This window comes from Oncorhynchus nerka, linkage group LG27, assembly GCF_034236695.1.
Source record: "Oncorhynchus nerka isolate Pitt River linkage group LG27, Oner_Uvic_2.0, whole genome shotgun sequence".
Lineage (NCBI taxonomy): Eukaryota > Metazoa > Chordata > Actinopteri > Salmoniformes > Salmonidae > Oncorhynchus > Oncorhynchus nerka.
This window is the reverse complement of record NC_088422.1, coordinates 61612763-61628229: the sequence shown is the minus strand read 5'-3', so window position 1 is coordinate 61628229 and position 15467 is coordinate 61612763. Positions and strand designations below refer to the sequence as shown.

Genomic DNA, 15467 nt, shown 5'->3' with positions numbered 1-15467 from the left:
CATGTTGCCATAACTTTGGAAGTCTGTTTGTGGTCATTGTCCATTTGGAAGACCCAATTGCGACCAAGCTTTAACTTCCTGACTGATGTCTTTGAGATGTTGCTTCAATATATCCACATAGTTTCCCCCCTCATGATGCCATCTATTTTATGAAGTGCACCAGTCCCTCCTGTATCAAAGCACCCCCACAACATGATGCTGCCACCCTCGTGCTTCACGGTTGTGATAGTCTTCTTCGGCTTCCACGCCTCTCCCTTTTTCCTCCAAACATAACGATGGTCATTATGGCCAAACAGTTCTATTTTTGTTTCATTAGACCAGAGGACATTTCTCCAAAAAGTACGATGTGCATTTGCAACCCGTAATCTGGCTTTTGTTATGGAGGTTTTGGAGCAGTGGCTTCTTCTTTGCTGAGTGGCCTTTAACGTTATGTAGATATAGGATTCGTTTTACTGTGGATATAGATACTTTTGTACCTGTTTCCTCCAGCATCTTCACAAGGTCCTTTGCTGTTGTTATGGGATTTACTTGCACTTTTCGCACCAAAATATGTTCATCTCTAGGAGACAGAACACGTCTCCTTCCAGAGTGGTATGACAGCTCCGTGGTCCCATGGTGTTTATACTTGCATACTATTGTTTGTACAGATGAATGTGGTACCTTCAGGCATTTGGAAATTGCTCCTAAGGATGAACTAGACTTGTGGAGGTCTCCAATTTTTTTCTGAGGTCTTGGCTTATTTCTTTTGATTTTCCCATGATGTCAAGCAAAGAGGCACTGAGTTTGAAAGTAGGCCTTGAAATACATCCACAGGTACACCTCCAATTGACTCAAATGATGTCAGAAGCTTCTAAAGCCATGATATCATTTTCTGGAATTTTCCAAGCTGTTTAAAGGCACAGTCAACTTAGTGTATGTAAACTTCTGACCCACTGGAATTGTGGTACAGTGAATTGCAAGTGAAATAATCTGTCTGTAAAGAATTTTGGGAAAAAAGACTTGTGTCATGCACAAAGTAAATGTCCTCACCGACTTGCCAAAACTATAGTTTGTTATGGTTGAAAAACTAGTTTTAATGACTCCAACCTAAGTGTATGTAAACTTCTGACATCAACTGTACATTCAAACATAAAAACAACTTAAAACAGACACTGACACTGAGAATGCATTTCCCCAGCTAGCCTAGTATGTCTGGAGTCTAGCCTGAGAGAAACAAAAAGCCCAACAGCAACAACACAAACAAAGACAGCCTGATGTAGTTAATAGTGAGCTCAGTGACCTAATCCACTGGCTGACCTGGGATCAGAAGAGAGATGACCACACGTGACAGGTGAAGAGTCTCCTTCCATTAATTGGCTTACATGGAACAGACTCCAGGGGCCGTGCTGTGAATCAAACATGAGATCCGAGCCAAATGTAGGGCTCTCAGGAAGCGCCAACGCCAAACTTTTGATAGAGCCACGAATCGACAGGGGCCACACTTTTAACTGGTTCTGAATAAATTACTGCACACTCTTCACTTGTCACCTAGCTGTTTCTTCCCCTATTCCGGACATTGTTAGCGAAGGTGCTTAGCATGACCCCAATCAGCACCTGGCTCCTTCTATCCTCTCTGCCCTGCGTACTGCTGACAGAGGGAACACAGGCACAATTACTGTCTCTTACCAGTCTAGGAAGAAGGGGGAAGCTTCCTCATTCTCTCTACTCCCAGCACTGCATGCTAACTACAGGAGTCCCTGTTCTCCCGGGAACACAGTTCTATCACTTTACAGCACAGCAGCTGGAGAGAGAGAGAGAGAGAGACAGAGGGAGTGAAAGTGTGTGTGTGTGTGTGTGAGAGTGAGAGAGAGAGAGAGAGAGAGAGAGAGAGAGAGAGAGAGAGAGAGAGAGAGAGAGACTGGACAAGAGGAATACCTATGTAAGAATGCTGTTCGTTGACTACAGCTCAGCCGTCACCATAGTACCCTCATCATTAAGCTCGGGCCCCCTGGCCTGAAACCCGCCCTGTGCAACTGGGTCCTGGACTTCCTGACGGGCCAAACCCCAGGTGGTGAAGGTAGGCAACAACACCTTTTCTATGCTGATCCTCAACACAGGGGCCCCACAGCCCCCGCCTGTACTCCCTGTTCACCCATCACTGCGTGGCCACGCACGCCTCCAATTCATTCATCAAGTCTGGAGACGACACAACAGCGGTAGGCCTGATTACCAACAATGACTAGACAGCCTACAGGGACGAGGTAAGGGCCCTGGCGGAGTGGTGCTAAGAAAACAACCTCTCCCTCAACGTCAACAAAACAAAGGTACTGATCGTGGACTTCAGGAAATAGCAGAGAGAGCACATCCCCAACCACATTATAGAGGCCGCAGTGGAGAAGGTGAAAAGCTTTAAGTTCAGCGGCATACACCACTGAAAATCTGAACTTGTCCACCCACACAGACAGTGTGGTGAAGAAGGCGCAACAACGTCTATTTAACCACAGGAGGCTGAAGAAATTTGGCTTGTCCGCAGGGCTCTCCAGAGGGTGGCGCGGTTCGCCCAACGGACCACTGGGGGTACACTGCCTGCCCTCCAGAATATCTACAACACCTGGTGTCACAGGAAGGCCAAGAAGATCATCAAGGACCTCAGCCACGGTCTGTTGACCCCGCTATCATCCAGAAGGCAAGGTCAGTACACGTGCATCAAAGCTGGGACCGAGAAACTGAAAAACAGCTTCTATCTCAAGGCCGTCAGACTGTTAAATATTCGCCCAGTACCCTGCCCTGAACTTATTCACTGTCACTAGCCCGTTACTCAACACTGTTGCCCTATGTACATAGACATGGAACACTAGTCACATTAATAATAGAACACTAGTCACTATAACAATGTTTACATACTGTTTTACCCATTTCATATGTACAGTGGGGAGAACAAGTATTTGATACACTGCCGATTTTGCAGGTTTTCCTACTTACAAAGCATGTAGAGGTCTGTAATTTTTTATCATAGGTACACTTCAACTGTGAGAGACGGAATCTAAAACAAAAATCCAGAAAATCACATTGTATGATTTTTAAGTAATTAATTTGCATTTTATTGCATGACATACCATGTTTCACACGTTTCAACTGTTGCTACCATGCTATGTTGTTGTCTTAGGTCTCTCTTCATGTAGTGTTGTGGTGTCTGGTAGGCCGTCATTGTGAATAAGAATGTGTTCTTAACTGACTTGCCTAGTTAAATAAATACAAATTACGGTTCCACGTTGGAAGTCCCTGAGCTCTTCAGTATGGGCCATTCTACTGCCAATGCTTGTCTATGGAGATTGCATGGCTGTGTGCTCAATTTTATATACCTGTCAGCAACTGGTGTGGCTGAAATAGCCAAATCCACTAATGGAAGGGGTGTCCACATAGTTTTGTATAAATAGTGTATTCTATCCACATCCATAATGTCTGTACATCCTATTACATACAATATATATACAGCATTAGTCAAAAGTTTGGACACACCTGCACTTTCCAGGGTTTTTCTGTATATTTGACTATTTTCTACATTGTAGAATAATAGTGAAGACATCAACACTATGAAATAACACAAGGAATCATGTAGTAAACAACCAAAAATATATATTATATCTGAGATAGCCACCCTTTGCCTTGATGACTTGACAACTTTGTACACTCTTGGCATTCTCTCAACCAGCTTCATGAGGTTGTCACCATTTCAATTAACAGGTGTGCCTTGTTACAAGTTAATTTGTGGAATTTCTTTCCTTCTTTCCAATCAGTTGTGTTGTGACAAGGTAGGGGTGGTATACAGAAGATAGACCTATTTGGTAAAAGACCAAGTCCATATTATGGCAAGAACAGATCAAATAAGCAAAGATAAATGACAGTCCACCTGTCACGCCCTGACTTTAGTATTCTGTGTTTTCTTTATTATTTTGGTTAGGTCAGGGTGTGACGAGGGTGATATATGTGTTTTTGTCCTGTCTAGAGTTTTTGAATGTCTAGGGGTTTTTATAGTCTAGGGGTTTATATGTCCATGGTTGCCTAGATTGGTTCTCAAGCAGAGGCAGCTGTTTATCGTTGTCTCTGATTGGGAACCATATTTAGGTAGCCATATTCCTTGGTTTATCTGTGGGTTATTGTCTATGTGTAGTTGCCTGTGTCAGCACTCAGTTTATATAGAGTCTTGTTATTTTGTAAGTTTGTTTTGTGTTTCATCGTTTAATTAAAGAGTATGTATTCATATCACGCTGCGCCTTGGTCTCCTCCTTATGACAAACGTGACACCATCAATACTTTAAGACACATCTCAACATCAACTGTTCAAAGGAGACTGTGAATCAGGCCTTCATGGTCGAACTGCTGCAAAGAAACCACTACTAAAGGACACCAATAAGCACAAGATACTTGCTTGGGCCAAGAAACAAGAGCAATGGCCATTAGACCGGTGGAAATCTGTCTTTTGGTCTGATGAGTCCACATTTAATATGATTTGGATCCAACCGTCGTGTCTTTGTGAGACGCAGCGTTGGTGAACGGATGACCTCCGCATGTGTGGTTCCCACCGTGAAACATGGAGGAGGAGGTGTGATGGTGTGGGGGTGCTTTGCTGGTGACATTGTTGGTGATTTATTTAGAATTCAAGGCACACTTGATGGCTACCATGCTGGCCTTCTAAGCAGAGTTACAAAGAAAAAGCCATATCTCAAACTGGCCAATAAAAGAAAATATTAAGATGGGCAAAATAACAGACACTGGACAGAGGAACTCTGCCTAGAAGGCCAGCATCCCAGAGTCGCCACTTCACTGTTGACGTTGAGACTGGTGTTTTGTGGGTACTATTTAATGAAGCTGCCAGTTGAGGACTTGTGAGGCTTCTGTTTCTCAAACTAGACACTCTAATGTACTTGTTCCTCTTGCTCAGTTGTGCACCGGGGCCACCCACTCCTCTTTCTATTCTGGTTTGAGACAGTTTGCGCTGTTCTGTGAAGGGAGTATTACACAACGTTGTACTAGAGTTTTCTAATGATCAATTACTTTTAGAATGATTAACTTAGATTAGCTAACACAACGTGCCATTGGAACACAGGAGTGATGGTTGCTGATAATAGGTCTCTGCCAGCCTATGTAGATATTCCATAAAAAAAATCAACCATTTCCAGCTACAATAGTCATTTACAACATTAACAATGTCTACACTGTATTTCTGATCAATTTGATGTTATTTTTATAGACAAGAAAATGTGCTTTTCTTTCAAAAACAAGGACAATTTTAAGTGACCCCAAATGTTTGAATGGTATATATATATATATATATATATATATATATATATATATAAGCATTTCGCTACACCCGCAATAACATCTGCTAAATATGTATATGTGAACAATAAAATGTCATTTGATTTTGATTTGATTTGAGGGAGAGGAAGAGAGACAGAGACAGAGGTGAGAACTAGAAGAAGCTTTGGCTAATTAAATATTCTCTCAGATTACATGGAGCTATTTGGCCCTCTCTGGGAAATTGTGACTTTCATAATCTTATTAAAGAGGAAGGTACTGACTTTTTAACATTTCACATGAAAATACCAATTTAGAAAAGGAAAGGGGGGGGGGGGGCCCAGCTCTAAGTCTTACACAAATTGCAAACGATACAAATGTGTAGGCCATAATTAGATTTTTTTTTCCCCTCAACAGCTTTTCATAATTGAAAATACTGACACTACCAAGAACACACTTCAACACACACACATTACGCACAGCTAGTTCTTCAATTGCAAAATTCCATTTATATTTCCCCAGCCTAAGGGGGAATAAAGTTAATAAGAGTGGGGGACATTGTGCTTTTTCAGGGGGACTCACACAGTCTGGTTATAATGGCACGGTCTGGCACAACAGGACACCGTGTGCATACAGAAAACCATCCACACGTATTGAGACAAAGAATATTATATAACACAGCACCAGGTGAATGCATACAGCCTCAGTATGGCCATGCATGGCCACTCACCGTGTACTCTTGTTGATTGACACTGAGGAGGATTTCCCCATTAAGAGACTTATCATGTCTAAGGTTTCTCCATTCTCACCCTGTGTGCTGTGTCATCTCACCCTGGACTGGTCTTGGGCTGGGCAGAAACTCTCTCACAGTGCTGTTCACTATCCATGACTCACTTCACTTGACTTCATATAATACTTCTTCACTGTTAGATTGAACCACCCGGCTGCCAGTTCCTTATTAAAGGGATATGCACAACTTCATTAATATTAGCGAAGCAGACTGTGAAAACGGACACGAGTTAAAAACCAATCGAAGCCATTCAGTGCATTTGAGAGGGTAGTCAATTGAAATGCTTAACATGTTTACGCTAAATACATGTGAGTGGCTTTCGTTGGAGTCAAACTGTATTTAGCGTGTGAGCAGTCCGGAAGAGTGAATCAGGTGTTATCCTGTTAAACTATTAAGGTGTGCTGGGGTTCAACCAGGGTTTCAAGCCTCTGATTAAGATCTTAGGATGTTTGTCTCTGCTGCTGCTGTCCGGTCAGACCCAAAGCGTTTCCTCCTACATCATCCATTTGACATGACATAACCTACAGGGCCTACAATCACAACAACTGTGTTGTTTAGACTAGGGCCATACAGCTTTTGGCTGGGAAAACATGGTCAATTGAAAAATGTTTTTGTTTCAGCCTTACATCAATGGCTTCTGCTCTCGGCTCTGTGCACCAGCCCCATGCTAGCCTTTGTAAAGTGAGTCTAAGCAGACAAGCTATAAAGACAAAGACATTGTGAAGGAGCAGCGGATGGATAGGAAGATCAGTGGAGGATTGCGAAATTCATTCCCTGGACTAATGAAAGAATAACCACAAGCTTTGAAAGAACGGCAGCAGTCTCTCCAGCATTCCTTTCCATCTATCCCTCTTCTCCAAAGTTCCTTTGAAACATGTCCCATACTGCTTTAGTTTTTTTCTCCCCCCCAATACAATCTCTCAAAAAAGAAAAACGAAGGAATATGGACAATGTTATTTTTGTTCTCTCTCTCTGGTTCTCCTGCCAAACGTTCACTGTGATTAGAGAAAATAGAAGTTAATTGCTTAATCTCTCATCTCCTCTTGTAGTCAGATAGAAATGATTGGTGAGTGGCGATGGTTGGATGGCTTCAAGTAATGAGGAATGAAACCATCATCATATATCACAACCCAGTTCACCAAGGCAACATCGACATTTGTCTTAGGTTGAGGGTTAGGAGTTAGGTTTAGGGGTTGGGTTAGGTTATGGGATAAGGTTAGGGTTAGGTTAAGGTTAAGTTTAAGGTTAAGGTTAAGGTTAAGGTTAGGGTTAGGGTTAGGGTTAGGAAAAATAGGATTTTGAATGGAAATACATTTTAGATCCCCAGGGGGATAGAAGAACATGTGTATGTGTGTGCGTGTGCGTGCATGCATGTGTTTGTGCGTGAGTGCGTGCGTGTGTGAGCGAGGGAGAGACAGTACGAGAGATTAAGAAAGAAAGTGAGAGCGAGAGTTTGATTTTGTGTGTCGCACAGTGGTGTAAAGTATTTAAGTAAATAGATATACAGTACTTTAAAGTACTACTTAAGTAGATTTAGTTTTTTTTTGTACTTTAATATTCATATTTTTTTTTACAAATTTTACTTTAAATCTATAACATTCCTACAGAAAATAATGTACTTTCTACTCCTTACAGTACATTTTCCCTGACACCCAAAATTACATTTTGAATGCTTAGCAGGACAGAAAAATGCTCCAATTCACGCACTTATCAAGAGAACATCCCTGGTCACACCTACTGCCTCTGATCTGGCGGATTCATTAAATAAAAATGCTTTGTTTGTAAATTATGCCTGAGTGTGCCCCTGGCAATCCATAAATAAAACTAAATGTGCCGTCTGCTTTGCTTAATATAAGGCATTTGAAATGATTTATACTTTAACTTTGACTTGTGATACTTTTAGCAATTACATGTACTTTTAATAGTTAAGTATATTTAAAAATAAATACTTTTAGACTTTTACTCAAGTAGTATTTTACTCACTTATACTTGAGTCATTTTCTATTAAGGTTTCTTTACTTTTACTCAAGTATGACAACTGGGTACTTTTTCGACCACTGGTCCCCCCATGCTTTAGATCATTGATCCCAGGTGTTCCTGCTGCCGTTTCATATAAAATAAGCAGCAGTTTTGTCAGGCAGCGTTGTCAGCGAATCCATAGAGAGTAGCGCAGGGTTTACGTGTGAAATTTGGGGCACGCGTGGCACACCCTGTCCCTCTGTCCATGGCTCGTTAAATGAAAGACACTTTTCCCCCCATGGTAATCCCAATCCCGTCCACCCCACTTGTGAGGGGCCTCCAACTGCTTTTAAATGCTAGTAAAACTAAATGCATGCTCTTCAACCGATTGCCTCCCGCCTGACTAGCTTCACTACTCTGGATGGTTCTGACCTAGAATATGTGAACAACTACAAATACCTAGGTGTCTGGTTAGACTGTAAACTCTCCTTCCAGACTCACATTAAGCATCTCCAATCCATAATTAAATCTAGAATCGCCAAACATACCCTCGTAAAACTGACTATCCTACCTATCCTTGACTTCGGCGATGTCATTTACAAAATAGCCCCCGACACTCTACTCAGCAAACTGGATGCAGTCTATCACAGTGCCATCTGTTTTATCCCCAAAGCACAATATACTACCCACCACTGCAACCTGTATGCTCTCGTTGGCTGGCCCTCACTACATATGTCGCCAAACCCACTGGCTCCAGGTCATCTATAAGTCTTTGTTAGGTAAAGCTCCGCCTTATCTCAGCTCACTGGTCACCATAGCAACACCCACCCGTAGCACGCGCTCCAGCAGGTAAATTGCACTGGTCATCCACAAGGCCAACACTTCCTTTGGCCGCCTTTCTTTCCAGTTTCCTTCCAGTTTTCTACTGCCAATGACTGGAACGAATTGCAAAAATCTCTGAAGCTGGAGTCTTATATCTCCCTCTCTAACTTCAAGCATCAGCTGTCAGAGCAGCTTCCCAATCACTGTACCTGTACACAACCAATCTATAAATAGCACACCCAACTACCTCATCCTCATATTATTACTTACCCTTTTGCTCTTTTACACCCCAGTATCTCTACTTGCACATCATCATCTGCACATCTATCACTCCAGTGTTAATTGTAATTATTTTCACCTCTATGGCCTATTTTCTTTTCTTTTGTGTTATTGACTGTACGTTTGTTTATGTGTAACTCTGTGTTGTTTTTGTCTCACTGCTTTGCTTCATCTTGGCCAGGTCGCAGTTGTAAATGAGAACTTGTTCTCAACTGGCCTACCTGGTTAAATAAAGGTGAAATTAAAGAATACAAATAAAAAATTGTTCTGATGCAGATTTAGCCCTGTGTCCCGGCCGGAAACTTACAGTCACAACCTATTCCTCTATAGATCAGGGCCTGGAAATCGGACACTTATTTCTTTAGCCTCACGGCTTATCAGACACAAGTCTGGACAGAGAATATTAACCACTAGCAAATCCCACAGATCTAGGCAGAACACTAATCTAAATCTGGTTGTGTGTTTAATCAACAGATACGTCGTCATGCTCAAGTCTTGCTAAACCAAGCATATCGCTGGAATGATCTTGAATGTGTTTAATATGCCTACATTTAAACGAAGGCTCAGATGTTGGATGTGGGTGGCACACACAAAAACACAATTCATTAGTTGGCACTATGAGCTAAAGTAGACACATTCATTACCTTGCAAATACATTTTCTAACTGAGTGATTCCACGCCGGCGCAGCCCGAATATATTTGTGGTATCTGAGATTGTTCAGGCATTTCTCACATAGTAACTTAATTAGGAGGAAGGATGTTTGATATGCCTTTCACATTTGTATCACAAATACACACACACACACATACATATATATATATATATATATATATATATATATATATATATATATATATATATATATATATATGATATATTTTATCATGCTGAAAGTGGCTATTTTAGGTCATTTTTAGACATGTACATGATACAGACAACATCTTGGTGTCATTATACTCCTTATAATATGGGGGATGTCTAGATTTTGAAATACACACTTTCATATTCCTTTATTCAACATTAAAAATATGAAAAAGTATCTCAAAAGTACCCTTTTAGATTGAGCTTTCTTTTTTTTTTTTTGCATGTACTTTGCCAAAGAGGTGTAGAAGCATTCCGACAGTGAATGGGAAAATAGATTCAAAGGGAACTCCCTCTGCTGGTGATTTGCTGAATGTGCAATCCTAAAGGAGGTGATTGGTTAATGACCTATAATGCAATTTCTATATATTTCTATGTATAAATGGGTACTATCGTTAAAAGTACCAGAGAGCCCACTCTAGAAATTTGAGGTGTTTGAAGAGTATAGTGTTACAAACAATATGTCTTAAAATGAACTAAATCCAAAAGAGTACTTTGATATCTTAATGTTAATATGTTTAACGTTGAATCAAGACCAAGATGTTGTCTGTATCATGTACGGTTCACAGATCATAGGGTCTTACAGGAGGCATGTACATGTCTAAAAAGGGCCTAAAATGGCCACTTTCATCATGATTTCTCCAAAACATTTTGTGATACAAATGTAAAAAGCATGTCAAACATCATTCCTTCCAAATTAAGTTTCTATGTGAGAATTGCCAGAACAATCTGAGATACCAAAAATTTTTTTTTTGTGGCTACGCACGCTGGCATGGAATCGCCCAACTTGTTCGACAGCATTCACAAATCTAATCAGCAGTTTTAATTATATTTGTATTTCTTCAACTGGAGGTTAATGAAGCCTACCTACCTTGTCAGTTTGAGTATTATCTTGAACCCAAACTGAGGCTTTGGAGTCGAGCAGAAATGTGAGGTGTTAACATTTAATTCCCAGTGTTCTCACAGGTGTTGAGGGGGATCGAGATCTGAAAGCGAGATGTGCTTGTTTTCCATTGGTGGGTGTGAAAACAAAAAGGCTGAATGGAAACTGTTGTGAATGTTGGTACCTTTAACCAGTTCTCTGGATTATGTACATCACTTTTCTGCTCCGTAACAATGCCCATAAACAAAAATGCATGAAAGCTGCTAAACGGATTATTAAGGGGATTAATAACAGACGGGCAGAAGCAGGATGAGGGGATTAGTGTTGTCGCTTTGAAGTCAAACTGAGGAGAGAAATGGACTTGGAATGCTTCTACACCTCCTTGGCAAAAGCATATGCAATCCTACTGCAAGATTCAAGACCAAGAGACATGAGGAGAAAAGTCAATATAAACTTCAATCTTTTTTTCTTTTTTTTTTTTCTTTTTTAAATATGGTGGTTATGAGCAGCTCACATAGGACAGATGTAATTCCACAGAAATAATGAAGTGCTTCAATTAGGCCCTGATTAAAAGCCAAACATTAATTTCACCTTCTTTTAAGACACACAACTAGCACTGACATTCACTTTAGAGTTTGTCTGGCACACGTAGTAGAAAATCGCTGATTTGGACCGCCAACATCGCACAAACCAATTCCAACTCATTTTACCTCTCGCTCTCGCTCCACTGTTATATATTTGGTGATTCACAGATGGGGGATTGAGAAAATGTATCTGCGGTAAGTGTGTGCCTTTTCCAGGCAGCATCTCTGTGTTGCTAATTAGGCTGGTGGTTTTTACAAAGCGTGTTCTCATTAAGCTGATTCTGCCTCTAATCACGGTGGCTGTGGTGGCAGTGTCTGGAAAACAGCATCAGTCTGGACAAGCTCATTACAGCCCCCTATAAAAACCACTGGCCTAACGATCATCCCACCTGCTCACTCAACCCAGCCCAGAGGAGGCCATCAAGTTCACCCCTCAATCAGATTACTAAACACTAAATACCCCCTCAACTTTCTCAGTCCATATAGTATAGTATGCATAGTTGAGTATATCATTATTGACTTTAAAATATTTATTTCTCATTGAGTTGCACCAGGATTTTGACTTGACCACATGAGGGCCCAAAGTATTTCTGGGTAATATGAATTTTGGCATTTTGATGTGCTGAAATCTCCTATGGATGTGAGTGCTAAGTGGGTTACTGGGGCCCAGTTATGTGTGTTCTTATAGACTTGCTGAATAGGGAGTTGTATTTTTGGGGGGGGGGGCATCTGCATGGCAGAGCATAGAGCTGGGGGGCACCCTCACCCCTCAGGGCCTTGGAGGGGCATCTTTCACTATACACACATTGCTGTCAGATGCTGAGCGAGGACCGCTAGCACAGCTGCACCACAATCACAGTACAAGCAAAGAAGCACTCACAAAATAAGTCAATTTCCTCTCAAACATGAACACACACACACACACACACACACACACACACACACACACACACACACACACACACACACACACTGCTGAATAGGAACAGAGAATAAAAGCAGACAGAGCACACTATGTTCAGTGGGAGTCCTGGATCCAGAGGCTGCAGATACAAACAGTACATTGGCATTACATGGACTCTGCACTATTGTTTGCTTAGTAACCACTATTCTCCTAGTGCACATTTTCAAAAATCGCCCGGATCTTGTTCGTTTGTGCACAGTACATGTAGGCGTCTCCACTCTTCTATGACTTCCTAGGACATTTTTTTCAAAATTGCAATTTCCTTGACTTCCCACACTGCCTATAGTGCATCAGAGACGGAACCACCTACATGTCTACATGTACAGCATGTCATTGCTAACCTGCGGCTGGTTGATATGCTTAACTGTATTTAAGGAGCCGGGTGGCTCAGCGGCGAAGCCACTCTCCTATTTCTGACATTTACCCAGCGTTCCTTCTGGCTTATGGAGTGGCTCTGTCCGTGGCTTTACCAGTTCCCTGGTGTGGCCGGTCGCTCCGCCATATAATCCTCTAGCCCGGTCTCTAGCCGCTATATAAAGCAGGTAAGAGGCTTGTGGCAGGAAGAGATACTTGAGCTCACCGATTACAGCCCGGCTCCCGAGTTGAGTGAGAGATAGCGTTAGAGAGAGTGAGACAGAGTGAGAGAAAGCAAGATAGAGTGAAAATGGGAGTGTGGTGTGTGTGTGTAGGAGAGAGATTATGAGCGAGAGCTATTGAGAGATAGAGAGAGAAGCAGAGAGGCAGAGGAGCGGTGAAAGAGTGGCATGCTGTAGTGCAGAGGCCAGCTGCACACAGACCTGGTGCTCCAAAACAGTGATGACTGTTGCATGCTTACACACACAGGACTAGTATGGTTCTGCTATGTCACATAGTTAAGACTACAGAGAAACAAACTCACAAACAAAACAGGCTGTAAACTATTAACCTGCCAAAGATCCGGCACTCCATGCTCGCACTCCATGCTCACAGTGCACACAGAGTGAAGTGCAGCGTGCATCTGAACAGCAGAAGCCCATTAGAGTGTGTACACCGTTGTAGCATGAACGTGGTCTGGTCCTGAGTCAGTGGTCCTGGACTCCCCTGGGCCACGATCCAACTGTCACTCAGGATCCATCTCCCCATGGCCACTGCACTATGCCTACCCATTATAACACGCACGGCTCCACGCCGCACCGCCACAAGGGGAAAATATGCACAGCGAGCCACTGACATCTCAGAACAACTCCTCAAGGACCACAGCTTCTGACAACACCAGCCCACGAGACGAGAAGACTTTTGGAGACACTCAACCTCAGAGACAGACAGCCCACTATGCAGCCCCCTGCCAGTACAACACAAATCCACAGGGTTCCAGAGCCAGCCAACCCACTCACTATGCAACTCAGACATGACACAAACCCACAAGCTGAGTTAGGAATGTTAGGCTACAAGTGTTTTTTATTCTTCACTAGTTGCACTGCGTAGACATGTTGTTTTCACATGGTGTTAAACAGAAACGATAGGAGGGGAAAGAGACAGCGAGGGTTGAAAACAACCAACAGGTGCACTCTTATTAAAAATGTGTCGTGGTAATTGCTCTCCTGCCGAAAATGACTTTGACACCATCCTCCATTAAGAAAAGACAGAGAAAAATAAATGGTAATGTTGCTGAATGAAATGTTACTTCAATGAAATGTTGGTGTTCAATTTGGGATCTCCGCTCTCCAAATCAACTGGAATTCCTCAGGCTACGGTCAACCAATTGGTAGTTAGTTAGCGTTGAATTACGTTGGCACTGAAAAAAACTAAATACATGCTAGGTCCTCTTTCCTCCCATGCTGGCTAGGAATCTTAGATGTGGGCAGAAAGTAAATGTGTGATTGTATTTGGGGCCCAGCAGGGAGAAGTTTTAGAGACATTAAGGCTGAGTGTGTGCTGTGCTGTGCTGTGCTGTGCTGTGCTGTGCTGTGTGGAGAGGAGAGGAGAGGAAAGCTTTAATAAGTCTGGGAGGTTGGCATGAAGGCGGCTGCAGCACCAACCTCACACTGCCGTAAACGAGGACTCGCCAGGCTGGGGCTGCACTCAGAGCTCAGCCCTGGCGGGTGGTGCTCATACTTATCCTCTGCGTGTGTGCGTCTAAGTGGTTTTTACCAGCAAATGGAAAGGGGGAAATGGCTATGCTGAACTAGAGCGGTGTGGAGGGGAGGGCTACTGGGCTGGCGGCTGTTGGAGTGGGCTGGGGTGAGGAGGGGAGGGCTACTGGGCTGGCGGCTGCTGGAGTGGGCTGGGGTGAGGAGGGGAGGGCTACTGGGCTGGCGGCTGCTGGAGTGGGCTGGGGTGAGGAGGGGAGGGCTACTGGGCTGGCGGCTGCTGGAGTGGGCTGGGGTGAGGAGGGGAGGGCTACAGGGCTGGCGGTTGCTGGAGTGGGCTGGGGTGAGGAGGGGGTGGAACTCTGCAGTATTTTTTAGGATTACTGGCTTGCTAAAGTCTTCCACATAGCTGGAGGCAAACAAACAGCGGTTCCCCTAAAATAAGTGGGAAATACAGCTTTGCTCTCGTTGAAATGTATTAATAGGGTTACACAACTACCGGTAGTTGACCGGTGTGAGGCTGGTGTGAGGAGGGGAGGGCTACTGGGCTGGCGGCTGCTGGTAGTTACCGGTAGTTGACCGGTAGTTACCTGTAGTTGACCGGTAGTTGACCGGTAGTTGACCGGTAGAATTGACAGTAATGTTGGTAATTAACAGGTCATCTATGGCAATCATTGGTCATTTATACTTACACGTGGAGTGTGCGACTTTCTTTATTTCGATAGTTTATAGTTTATTTGCCGTTAGTCAGCACCTTCCACACAAACTATTATTCTGGGTGTGCGCCAGCTCATGTTTTTTTTTTTCATCTACCTTTATACTTGAATAACATGTAAACTTCTGACCCACTGGGAATGTGATGAAAGAAATACAAATTGAAATAAATAATTATCTCAATTATTATTTTGATATTTCATATTCTTAAAATAAAGTGGTGACCCTAACTAACCTAAGACAGGGAATTTTTGCTAGCATTAA

General features: G+C 42.7%; 1 protein-coding gene across 1 annotated transcript in view; it reads right to left on the bottom strand.

Moving 5' to 3' along the window:
• LOC115112107 (neural-cadherin-like) overlaps nucleotides 1–15467 on the bottom strand; it is a 218643-nt gene that overhangs the window by 125275 nt on the left and 77901 nt on the right. Inside the window, 1 exon segment of the mRNA XM_065011153.1 lies at nucleotides 14612–14898. Within this exon segment, the coding sequence (XP_064867225.1) occupies nucleotides 14612–14898 (287 nt within the window).